This window comes from Brassica napus, chromosome A9, assembly GCF_020379485.1.
Source record: "Brassica napus cultivar Da-Ae chromosome A9, Da-Ae, whole genome shotgun sequence".
Lineage (NCBI taxonomy): Eukaryota > Viridiplantae > Streptophyta > Magnoliopsida > Brassicales > Brassicaceae > Brassica > Brassica napus.
Window position 1 is genome coordinate 15,547,470 of NC_063442.1, and position 13,085 is coordinate 15,560,554.

Below are 13,085 nucleotides of genomic sequence, written 5' to 3' on the forward strand. Positions count from 1 at the left end.
AGATTCCAAACGAATGAGAAGCAAAACCACTTAAAACGGTTGAGAATCAAAGATTTGGTGGTTTGTTTAGAGAAAATCGCAAGTGGGGGATCAGTGTACGGCGGACTGAAAGGGAAAGTGAAGGGTGAAGCCTTAAATAGGCAAAACCCTAACTGTTCCCGAAATTATTCTCTTTTTTTTTTTTTTTTTTTTTTTTTTTGTTCGGAACACTTACCTGGAACAGTCGATGGGTTGTTCTAACAGAAGAACAGTCTGTTGGTTGTTCTGAGTGAAGAGTCCGATTTTTTTTTCTGCAAAATAAATTAGAAAAGGAAAAGAACAGACTATGTAGACAATGTATGTACTGACCAGTGGGTTGCCTCCCACCAAGCGCTTGTTTAAAGTCATTAGCTCGACTTGGATCAATCGATCAGGCTGATGGGGGCTCGCTTAGGGGAATTTCTTCTCCCTCTGCGATAGTGGAGTCAGCAAGGTAGTGCTTGACGCGCTGTCCATTCACTACAAACTCGTCCCCTTTTCTGTCTAATAACACAACTGCTCCGTAGGGTCGAACTTCCTTAACAGTGAAAGGCCCGAACCATCTAGACTTCAACTTCCCTGGGAATAATCTCAGCCTCGAATTGAAAAGCAAGACCTTATCGTTTGGTTCGAACTGTCTGGCAATGATCCTCTTGTCATGGTAGGCCTTGGTTTTCTCTTTGTAGATTTTGGAGCTTTCATAGGCGAGGTGCCTTATCTCCTCCAGTTCATGAATCTGGATCATGCGTCTCTCGGTTGCTGGCTTGATGTCGAAATTCAGTAGCTTGACTGCCCATGCAGCCTTGTATTCAAGCTCGACGGGTAGGTGACATGCTATACCATACACCAGGTGGTAGGGAGTCGTTCCTAGCGGCGTCTTATAGGCTGTTCTGTAGGCCCATAGCGCATCGTCCAGCTTAAGCGACCAGTCCTTTCGCGATGTGTTGACAGTTTTCTGCAGGATGCTTTTGATCTCCCTGTTGGACACCTCAACCTGTCCGCTCGTCTGTGGATGGTAAGCGGTTGCCACCTTGTGGTTCACTCCATTCTTTTTTAAAAGGCCCTGAAATGCCTTGTTGATGAAGTGTGTTCCACCATTGCTGATTACGACCCTAGGCACTCCGAACCTTGGGAATATGATTGAGCTGAACATCTTAGTCGCCACTTTTGCATCGTTCGTAGGGCTTGCCACTGCTTCTACCCACTTAGACACGTAGTCAAAGGCGACAAGGATGTACTCGTTCTTGAAGGACGCAGGAAATGGTCCCATGAAATCGACTCCCCAACAGTCGAATACCTCAACCTCTAGAATGTAATTCTGAGGCATCTCATTCCTCTTGCTGATGTTTCCAAGTCGCTGGCATGCATCGCACCTGGCTACGTAGGCTTGAGCATCCCTGAACATAGTCGGCCACCAGAACCCTGCTTGGAGGACTTTAGAAACCGTTTTGAATGCAGCAAAGTGACCTGCGTATGATGAACCATGGCAGTGGTGCAGAATTCTTGGGATATCTGCCTCTGGAACACACCTTCTGAACAAACCATCCTTGCCTTGTCTGTACAAGAACGGTTCATCCCAAACATAACGCCTCGCCTCTCTCAGGAATTTCCTCTTGTCGTTTCCTGTGAACTTAGGTGGTGGCTTTTCAGCAGCTAGATAGTTAGCAATCTCAGCAAACCATGGGAGGTAAGGATATTGCTTTTGGATCAAGGCGACAGGATGTTTCGAGATGTGAGAACAATCGGGCGCCTTCCTCGGAGGTTGTTCCGCGATGCTGGAACAGTCTGACATGGTTCTTAGAGATTGTTCCGCGTAACACAGACCAATCGCGTTGACGTGTTCAACTGGGTGTTCCTCATCAAGAGTTGTGTCGTCCTCAATCTTCATTCTGGATAGATGGTCAGCGACCCCATTCTCGACACCTCTCTTATCTTTTATCTCTAGATCAAATTCTTGGAGAAGAAGAATCCACCTTAACAACCTCGGTTTCGCATCTTTCTTTGTGAGCAGGTACTTAAGAGCAGCATGGTCTGTGTGCACAATCACTTTAGATCCCACTAGGTAGGACCTAAATTTTTCGAAAGCAAAAACAATAGCCAGAAGCTCTTTCTCAGTTGTAGCGTATCTGCACTGAGCTTCATCCATAGTTTTGCTAGCGTAATAGATCACATGAAGTTTCTTGTCCTTACGCTGCCCAAGTACTGCTCCAACTGCAAAATCGCTTGCATCAGTCATGATTTCAAAGGGTAGGTCCCAGTCTGGTGGTTGCACAACAGGTGCACTGACTAGAGCTCCCTTGATGGTGTGGAAAGCAGCTAGACACTCACTGTCGAAATCGAATTTGATCTCCTTAGAGAGCAGTCTGGTGAGTGGTCTTGCTATCCTTGAGAAATCCTGGATAAACCGTCGGTAAAACCCAGCGTGACCCAAGAAACTCCTGATGGCCTTCACGTTTGTTGGTGGTTGCAAACTCATCATCACTTCGATCTTTGCCTTATCCACCTCAATTCCTTTCTCGGAGATCTTGTGCCCTAGAACAATCCCGTCTGTGACCATGAAGTGGCATTTCTCCCAGTTGAGTACGAGGTGTTTCTCCTCACATCTTTTAAGAACCCTGCACAAGTTTGACAAACAGACATTAAAGGAGCTTCCATAGACGCTGAAATCGTCCATGAAAACTTCCATAATGTCTTCAATCAGGTCAGTAAAGATCGACATCATGCAGCGCTGGAATGTTGCTGGCGCATTGCACAAGCCGAATGGCATTCTCCTGTAAGCGTACGTTCCGTAGGGGCATGTGAACGTCGTTTTCTCCTGATCGTCTGGATGGATGGGAATCTGAAAGAAACCTGAATAACCATCTAAAAAGCAGTAATATGGGTGGTTAGCCAATCTCTCAAGCATTTGATCAATAAAAGGGAGTGGGAAGTGATCCTTTCTAGTTGCTGCATTTAATTTCCTGAAATCTATGCACATGCGATGTCCTGTCACTGTCCTAGTAGGGATCAATTCATTCTTTTCATTTGTGATAACAGTGATCCCACCTTTCTTAGGTACAACATGAACAGGACTGACCCATTTACTATCAGAAATCGCATAGATCACACCTGCTTCAAGAAGTTTCATTATCTCTTTCTTAACGACATCTTTTAGATTCGGGTTTAACCTCCTCTGATGTTCGACAGAAGTCATTGATTCATCTTCCAAGTGGATTCTATGCATGCATAAATCAGGCGAAATACCAGGGATGTCAGCTAGCGAATATCCTAATGCCTTACGATATTTTCTAAGCTCGCATAAAAGCAATGCAGTTTCCACATTATTCAGCTCAGCATTCACAATGACAGGATATGTGGAATTCGGACCTAAGAAAGCGTACCTGAGCCCTTTGGGAAGGGGTTTTAGCTCAACTTTGGGAGCCTTGAGCTCGCTCCAGGGATCCTCTGGTTGGTCCGGTTTAGGGGTCGCTCCAGATGGAGTGGTCTCGCACCTGTTGATATCCTCCCCCAGACTTAGACTCGCTACCATTCTCCCCATACTCCTTGCGGAGTCAAGCATCTTGGCATATCCATCAGCATCAATGTTCACCATACTCTGCTCGGCTTCAGCACGCACCAGTGCAAGTTCCAGTGGGTCTTCGGTAAGAATCTCCTCGATCATTCCTTCTTGTGGTTGGAGCGGATCAACCCCTTCATTGACCTCAAAGGTTTGTCCATCCAACATCGGCTTCTTTAGCAACTCATCCATTTCGAATTGCATAACTATGTCCCCAAGATTCAGATCAATCTTTCTCTGTCGCACATCAATGATAGCTCCGACAGTACATAAGAATGGTCTTCCCAAGATGAGGGGGTCCTTAGACTCTTCTTCCAATTCCAGAACAACGAAGTCTGCTGGAACAGTGGTGTTCCCTACTTTCACTTGGAGATCCTCTAGAATACCAACAGGAGATTTGACTGATCTGTCTGCGAAAACCAAGGACATCTTAGTTGGTTTGAAGTGTGTGTATCCGAGTCGTAAAGCTACAGAGTAGGGCATGAGATTCACGCTAGACCCAAGATCCACCAAGGAGCAAGCGAAAACTGTCTTCCCAATCTGGATAGAGAGGACAAATTTGCCTGGATCTCCTCGTTTTTTTATTTGCCTGTTCTGAAGCACTGCGCTGCACTCCTTGGAAACTGTCATGTACTCGCTCTCGTCTGATATTTTCCCTGAGATCAACCCCTTCATAAAGCTACGCATGGAGGGCATCATCTGAATCGCATCCATCAGGGAAGTCGGACGGTTAGATCTTCCAGCATCTTCCTGCATTTTATTTCCTCCTTGTCCTTACGAGTGACCTTCGCTGGAACAGGGTAAGGGACTTTTGGAATGTATTCGCGAGGAGGAACAGCCTCTGGAATCGGGCGCACTGCTTCAGCCGGTTGTTCTGAGCGTGGCGAGGCTGTTTCAACTACCGGCTCTGTATTCCCCTCATCTGCTTGGTCGGCTGGTGGTTGCTCTGACTCTTTCTGCTTGCCTTTCTCAGCCGCGGTGAACCTTCTCCTTTCTGGCTCGGAAAGTTGCTTCCCGCTTCTTAGCTGAACCGCATTGCACTCCTTGGGGTTTTTGTCTGTTTTACCAGGTAGAGTACCTTGCTGTCTCTTGACACTCTCGGCAGTCTGAGCTATCTGAATGTCCATCTGTCTCATATGGCTTGCGACATTATCATATTTGGTGCTCAGGTCTCCGAACATATGGTTCATCCTAGTATTGATCTCGGTAGTGACCTGGTTCAGCGCTTTCCCTTGGAGCTGTTGTCCTTGGAGGAGTTGCTGCAGCATGGTTTTAGTTTCATCTTGCGGAACAGCGACAGGGGTGGAGGTAGCGACTTGAGTGTTCTGGTGGTTCTGTATTTGAGGCTGATTGCTCTGTGGTTGGCTTAGAACATATGTTCGGGGTTGATAGTTCTTCTGATATCCCGAATACTGCCCCTGGTTGTTCTGCGCCGGATCAACTTGTTTGTCCTGCTTAGGCCAGAAAAGTTGTGGATTGTTCCTTACGTTAGGGTTTGGGTGATAATTCTTCAGCTGCCACCCTTGTCCATTTACGTAACTCACTTCCTGCTGATCGTCTCCTGCCTGCTCAGCTTCAAACGCCTTGTCCCCCGCACTCTTCTCAGGAGTTGCTTCTTCCATTATGAAGACCTGGCTCTGGTTTCCCTTCAGCAGTTGGTCCACCTTCGCCGCTAAATCGTCTATGCTGTTCACACTTTTGGAGCGATCATGCTCCTTGTTCTTGTTGAGTGAACTGGAAGCCATGTTCTCAATCAGCGCGAATGCACCAGGGGTGGTCTGAGTCATGAAGTCTCCGTTACTAGAGGAATCAAGGGTGTTCCGGTACTCATAGCTCACTCCATCGTAGAACACCTCCAATATGTAATCGTCATCAAACCCGTGGTGTGGACATTCCCTCTGGTACTCTTTATACCTCTCCCAAGCTTCATAAAAGGGTTCATCAGATTTCTGCTTGAAGTTGGAGATTCTATGCCTTAGAGCCGCGGTTTTGGACTTTGTGTAGAAGTGGCTCAGGAATGCTGATCGAACCTTATCCCATGAGGTTAGAGAACCGGTTGGGAGAGATTGCAGCCAACATGCAGCTTTCCCTTCAAGAGAAAATGGGAACATCGTGCACTTGACGTAATCCGGTGGCACTCCATTTGAGCGAGAGAAATTGCAGATCCTCTCAAAGGCCTCTATGTGGTCCATTGGTATGTCTGAAGTGAGGCCATGATGTTAAGAGTTTTCAAGGTTCCTAAGACAAATGTTGTAGTATAAAAGATTGTCGAACCAGTTCTGAGGGATATCAAAGCACTGAGAATGCAAGTACTCACTTAATCTAAGTGCAACCAATGATTTAGATGGGTTTTAAAACTATGACTAATTAAAAGGAATAACTAAATGATACTTTCTTGACTAAGGGAAAAGAGAACTCATGGGCATAGGGATTAGACCTTGGGTGATCAAGTATCAAACTAAGGATGGCAAATGATCAATCAAACTATCAACCTTAAGCATAGACACAATTCTAAGCAAGCTCTATGTCTAGATGAATGCTCATTTGCTAACACATCTCAAACATCAAATGTCTTTGGTTGAATAATATGAAAGCAATCATTACCAACAAGTCTATTAGCTATCTTAGCACCTTTAACAACAAATGTCTTTGGCAAAGTATACTAAAAGCCTAGGAGAGTTGTCTCGGGCATTTCATCGAACACCTTTCGGGTGAGAAATGCCTAAGGATCAACAACTGAGTGGCCAACTCAGAAGATGCATTATGATTACTCTACTAGCAGGGAAATATGAATGATCTACACTAAAACATCCTAGCTCTAACCTAATCACCCTTAATCTCTTTAACCCATGAGTTCAAAAGGTGATTACTCACTAATCTCCATGATTCCTCTTAAACCCATATTGGATTTTAGATTAACCATGTAGAGAAATAGATAAGAAATCAACAAGAACACAAGAACATCACAAATCAAAATCCAAGAGATGAACTTCTCAAGAGAGTTCTTGTGTATTTCTCAATAGATCAAAAGATAAAAGATAATCTGCCTCTGGTGGCTACAAAAGATGTTTAAAACATAGGTTTTAGAAATGTAAAACGTGCATAATGAAATGACCAAAAGGCCCTTAAGTAAAATAGAAATCGAGCAGATAATAGGCGCGGAGCGACCTCGGCATGTCATTCCGGCAAGTCGCTCCGGCCTTCGGGAGCGACCTCAGTGGGTCGCTCTAAGAGGTCTCTCCAGGCTTCGCTTCGTGTCGTCTCGCCATAGAGACGCGAGCGACCTCGGGGTGTCGCTTTGGGAGGTCGCTCCGAGAGGGGTGTGAGATGCGAGCGACTTCGTGGTGTCGCTCCGGGAGGTCGCTCCGGGCTCGTTCTCGCGTCTCCGAGTGATGAAACCGCGAGCGACTTCTCCCTGTCGCTCTGGTAAGGTCGCTCCAATAGGGAGGTCAGAGCGACTTGGTGGTGTCGCTTTGGGAGGTCGCTCCGAGAGGGGTGTGAGATGCGAGCGACTTCGTGGTGTCGCTCCGGGAGGTCGCTCCGGGCTCGTTCTCGCGTCTCCGAGTGATGAAACCGCGAGCGACTTCTCCCTGTCGCTCTGGTAAGGTCGCTCCAATAGGGAGGTCAGAGCGACTTGGTGGTGTCGCTCCGGACTGGTCGCTCCATGCCTTGCTCGCCCAATGACCACTCTAAACACTCCTTTTTGAGCTCCAAATGCACCCAAATGTCTCCAGAAACTCCATGTGGTACTCAAATACCTGATAGAGACATATGTATGCAAAATGCAACCTAAAAATGTCTAAATCCTAATCTATATGATGAAAATGTTTATGAATGAATGGATAAAACAATGTAAATATGCAAGATATCAACTCCCCCAAACTTGTTCTTTTACTTGTCCACAAGTGAACTTTCTAGAACTCATAGGGAGAGATGTTGAAGGTGGGAGCACATAGCCAAAAGAAACACAACTAGCACACTCTCTTATTACACTCTAGCTTCTCTAGGCCTATCTTAACTCTTTTTGTTCTTACACTCATCATCAAGCATCCACACATTCAAATCAACCAACTCTCACATTCATTAAGCACAAAACATCAGGTGAATTCTTGCAAATGGTCAGTTGGTCCAAGTCATTTGGTTGGGTAAGGGAAGGCTTTTATTCAAGTGATTCAAGAGGTTCAAAACATATGATCTTTAAGGTGGTTTACTCTCAAAACAAGTAGCCTTGACATTGCACATAATATATCTAAGAAAGGGACCAACTCATGCATACAATGCTCAATCTCCATTGTTCTACCCTTTTCCCAAACATACAATTACACAATCATTCCCAAATGTCAAACCCAACTCACATCTCTCACCAAAAGATCCTAAGAACTTTAACTCCTTCTCTTTGAAATCTACAAGGGATTTTTCACAACCTCAAAACATTTCTTAGCTCCTAACAACTTTGCTAGCCCTCTTTTTCTTTTCTTTTTCTTTTTTTTTCTTTTCTCTTTTTTTTTTCGTTTTTCTTTTTCCCTTTTTTTTTTAGGCTGGGGGCCAAGACTTTTCAAAACTTGAGCTAGAGGCTTCTATACTGGTCCCAGTAAAACAATTCACTTAAGCACAAAGAGTCTATTCTTTTCCTTTTTCATTTCTCCTAAATCATAATCACAACACTCACCCCCACCTATAGCTAGACAATAGAGTGTCCAATCTAGCAAGAATGAAGATCAAGCATTGTCGTTCCCGATACTCTCAACATTATGCACATGTAAGACTTTCCGAAAAAGGCCTCACTCATCAAACAATGAAAGCTTAAAAGGAGGAAAAGGTTTTGGGAGTGGTCTACCACTAGAGTTTTGATATTACGTGTATACGCACACCAAATAACCTAATGTGCACACTACCACAATCGAATGGTATGTCGATGTAGCACTTTAGGATCGAATCCACAGAGACCAACTGTTACACTTTATTTCTGTAGGATCAATATTAAGCTAAAACAATATGGGGGTTTTAAGATTGAGGTATTATAACATAAAATAAAAGACTAGTTAAAAGGTTTTCAGATGATTAAAAGAGCTAGGTTCAGGGTGATTCATTGGGATACTTAGGATCATGAGCTACACAACTATTCAGGAAAACAATACGAGCCAATCTAGAACTTGAACAACAAGAATAGATAAACCCACTGTCGTGGTGTCTACCAATTTATCAAGCAATCCTAATGCCTAAACTGTCGTTTGGATCAGAGAATGATGACAAGCATTAAGTTCAGATTCAATTGGTTCACGATTCGCCTTAACATCAGCTTTCGTTGGCTAAGGACAAATCGCCTATCTATGCTATTTCCAGTAACCTAAAACACTTTTGATGAATAGATTAAACTTGTGATCATATGCTAAATGGCCAGTTTAACATAAGCAATAAGCATAACAATAGACAGAGATATCAAAGAATAACAATCCTATTTGTGTCTAGCTCATTGATCCATGATCCTTAACACCCTAAACCTAACAAGCGACTACTCAGACATGGACAAAGAAATCACGGAGACAAAGACTGAATAAAACATCATGCAATTCAATAGAATAAGAATAGGGTTCAGGATAATCTTCTCTATGGTGAGAGAGATGGAGCCTTCTCCCTTTACAATAAGCAAATCCTCAAATTCTAAAGTCTCCAATGGTTTTCTTCTGTCTAGAATAGCGTAGTATGATAAAGAGAAACAGAAAATATGATATATCAAAGCCACAGGCGGCTGGGAGAGAAAATATGGATAACTAGGGGAAATCCCGTAATGATTGTAGTTTCCTAAAAAATCTCTGCCGCTGGAACACTCACTCGGAACAGTCATCAAGACTGTTCTGCGTGAAAACCACCAAATTGCATTGTTTTCTGCCTCTTTTGTTCCAGCTGATCCATCTCCCATCAAATGCAACTCCAGACCTGTAATGACTCCAAAAAGACTAGGAAGACTCGATAAAGACTTGAAAACTAATTTAAAAGCATATATACAAGATGTATAAAACACCATATATCAATTCCCCCAGACTTAGATCCTTGTTTGTCCTCAAACAATGTCAAGTATCAAGAACATGGAGAAAGGTTTGAAAGTGTGGGAACTCTCCTATTCTCAGCAACCATACTTTAACCACGAATCTCTGAACCATACAAGCAGTAAAACTAGGACAACACACCCTTACCGGAACCCCACTGACTGCTGTTCAAAAATCGGCTCCATACTCTTCATCTCAAACCTGAAAAAGCAACACTATCGAGACAGAACTCCCTACATTCATTTAAGAGTAGCGTGAGCTTCTCATCACAGGCATCATTCAGGGTAGACGGTCTAAATGTGGAACAGGCTATTTAATGGTGGAGTTAAGAGTGTTTAGGGGCTACCATTTCATTTAAGAGGATGCAGGATATCACACAAAATGGCAAGAGAGGATAGATCCATTGATGTCCACAGCCTCTACTCGTTTTTGCTCTATCTGGTGCGACTGTTCTGATGACGGAACAGGCAACTGATTGTTCTGCTTTCCACTTTCCTCTACACACTCTTCAATACTTGGTACCAACTTCTTGCTCGACCTTTCCAGTGGCTCCATGTTTCTTTTCTTTCTTCTCCTTCTCCATCACATTAATCTCGTTTTTTTTTTTTTTTTTTTTTTTGAAGACTGATATGGTGATGTGACGAAGAAGGAGGTAACACATGATCGTTCTGAGTGCCACTGGTGGTTTTGATTTCGCGACCATTCTGGTTCTCCACCCCTGCTCTTGCGCAGTTCATTGGTTATAGAGCGGTTGCTCCCATAATCTGCTTGTTCTCCGTTCTGACATAATTTCTGCAGCAGTAACGAGTAGGAGGCTGCGTTGATCCTTTCCTCTCCGACCTTTTTGCACATATCTGCACATATGACACTGAAAAACAAATGCATGAAGGTGGAATAAAGGCTAAGGTGCAGGGTGGGAACTAGCTAAAGATGAGCTAGCCACTCAGGATCAGCAAGATGGATAAAAAGGATAAGAAGTCCTGAGTGTGTTCTCGTTTCCCTGATCTAATGCCCATAACAAGAAGAATTTCAGTCAAGATTAGGTTCAAGTAAGGTGGAGTTAAGTCTACCCAGTGTAACCTGATCGGCTGAGAACTTCTGGAGAATCAAGTGAGATATGTCAGGGTGTTCCAGGTCCACATGTGTGTCTTTCGCCACTGCTAAGGTCACTGAATAAGATAACTAAAGCACGAGGTGGTCAGTGATCAACACAGAATAAGGTCCTAATTCCCACAAAGTTTTGACTGACTCAATAAAAACTGACTCAAATTGACCCAAAAGAAAAACAAAAGAAAGAAACGAGTTAGTAAACGACGAAAACCCTCTCCCAGACTTACTTCACAACGTCCCTGGTGTGAAAATAAATCAGAGAGAAGGAGAAAACAAGAATAATTTTTTTTTTTGTTCGAGATACTTACCTGGCGCGGAGCAGCCTGACAGAGCAAGACGCGGTTGCTCCAGCAAAGGATGCTCTGGAATGAGAGCTGCCAGCTGCTTGCTCCAGTCAAGGGTCTCGGATTTTCTGATTTATGACCTGAGACTCAACAAACTAAAAACAAAAATAAGTGAAAAAGAAAATCCTAATGTTAATGACACTCACCAGTGGGTTGCCTCCCACCAAGCGCTTGGTTTAAGTCTCTAGCTTGACTTGGTGACTGGGATCAGTCGGGTTGAGCAGGAGGGCTTGTTCCAAAACAAGCTCCACAATCAGACATGTTCAGCTCCAGAACTTTGCTCAACAACCCTTTCACAGCAGCTTCCCCTTTCTCCTTCAGCTCATGTGTGAGAATAGCTCTGACTTTAGAGAACGGTTTAGAGGTACCTTTGCACTTTACCTCATACTCAATGGAGTTCTCATCACACTTGAGAGGTATCAAAGTCAATGTAGGATCTCCCTTGACCTTTTCTTATGGACTTTCTGTTTCACCCTTGAATTCCCTCTGATTTTAGTAGGATCAGTGCATGGATCTTCATCAGATAACAGCCTGCTTTCACCCTTGTCACCATGCTCCTTCTCTGGAACAACCTTCAGCTTTTCCACATCAAACACTGAGATGCGAGAGGCGTGTGATGAGGAAGATCTGGTGGGTACAGCCTTGTAGAAAACTTTCTTGTTGATGTTGGAGAAGCAGACTCTCTTGTTGGGCATATCGATGGTTGCTCCAACAGTAGCCATGAATGTCCTTCCAAATATCAAAGGCATCTCATGATCCTTGTTCATCTCAACAACTTGAAACTCAGCAGGAACAATGCATTCTCCTACTTGAACATGAAGGCTGCGGATGGTTCCATATGGGACTGCTCTGGAAGAGTTTGCAAAGGTCAGGGTCAGCTGAGAACGCTCAACATCAGCAATACCCAAATCGTCTACAATAGCCTTTGAGACGAGATTCACACAAGAACCAGAGTCACAAAGAGCATCCTTGAAGGTTGTTCCTGCGATGGAACATGGGAAAACAAACTTTCCAGGATCATCAACCTTAGGCAATACCTTCAGTGCTGGTGTAGACAGTGCTTTGGTATAGAGGACCTTGATCTCCTCTTGAGTCTCTCTACAGTGTTTAAAGAACTGGAGCAATGGACGAATCTGCAGAGCATCTTCGAATGCAAGTTCTTTAGGAAGCCTTCTCACCATCTTGTTAAAACCTATCAGCTGCTCTTCACTAATGGGATCCATCAGATGTCTAGGTGGAATTGGATAGGGAACCTTAGGAACATAGACTCGGACTGGTGGAGTTTCAGCAGGTTCACTAGGAGCAATCACTTCAGAGCTAGCAGACTGCTCTGTGTTCTCTTCTGCGACTAGAATAGTCTCAGCAAACGACTGCTCTACTGCATTACAGTGCTCAGTCCTTGGATTTTTATCAGTTCTTCCAGGGAGCGTCTCTTGTTGCCTCTTGACACTCTCAACTGTTTGAGCAAGCTGAACATCGATCTTTCTCATATGGATCGCAAGATTGTCATACTTGTTATTCAGCTCAGTGAACATGTTGCCCATCCTGGTGTCTATTTCCGTGGTTACCTGATTCAACGCCTTGGCCTGAACCTGCTGACCCTGCAACAGCTGTTGCATCATCATACCCAGACCCATCAGCTCATCTGGTTGACTGTTCCCGGTAGCTGGAACAGCATGCGGATTGCTCTGCGGTTGTCGCTGGTTCTGGTTCTGAATATGCCCGGTCGTAGGTTGTTCCATGCTGAAAACGTGTCCTTGGTTGTTTTTCAGTAGCTGATCAACCTTGGCAGTCAGCTCATCTATTTTCTGGGCGTCGGAACTGTTTCCTTTCTTGGAGCAATCACTCTCCTCTTTCTTATTAGCTGAGCTAGCAGCCATGTTCTCAATCAGCTTAAACGCTCCATCAGTGGTTTGAGTCATGAAGTCTCCATTGCTCGCAGAGTTTAGAGCACCTTGGTATTTCCAGTCCACTCCATCATAGAAAATGTCCAGGAGGTAATCATCATCA

At 44.2% G+C, this 13,085-nt stretch overlaps 1 protein-coding gene and 1 non-coding gene across 2 annotated transcripts; one reads left to right on the plus strand and one right to left on the minus strand.

Annotated features, from left to right (window-relative positions):
- Positions 1–273: 273 nt before the first annotated feature.
- Positions 274–4,288, minus strand: LOC125578082. Its single transcript, XM_048740370.1, has one exon. It carries the CDS (start codon positions 4,286–4,288, stop codon positions 410–412), a length of 3,879 nt encoding a protein of 1,292 aa, XP_048596327.1. The 3' UTR covers positions 274–409.
- A 1,161-nt stretch (positions 4,289–5,449) lies between these two features.
- Positions 5,450–5,556, plus strand: LOC125578721. Its single transcript, XR_007316804.1, has one exon. It is a non-coding gene; the product is annotated as a small nucleolar RNA R71 (small nucleolar RNA).
- The last annotated feature ends 7,529 nt before the right edge of the window (positions 5,557–13,085 follow it).

What these genes read in the sequence shown, in the direction of transcription:
- LOC125578082 (XM_048740370.1), bottom strand. Translation starts at nt 4,288, where the DNA reads ATGGATGCGATTCAGATGATGCCCTCCATGCGTAGCTTTATGAAGGGG.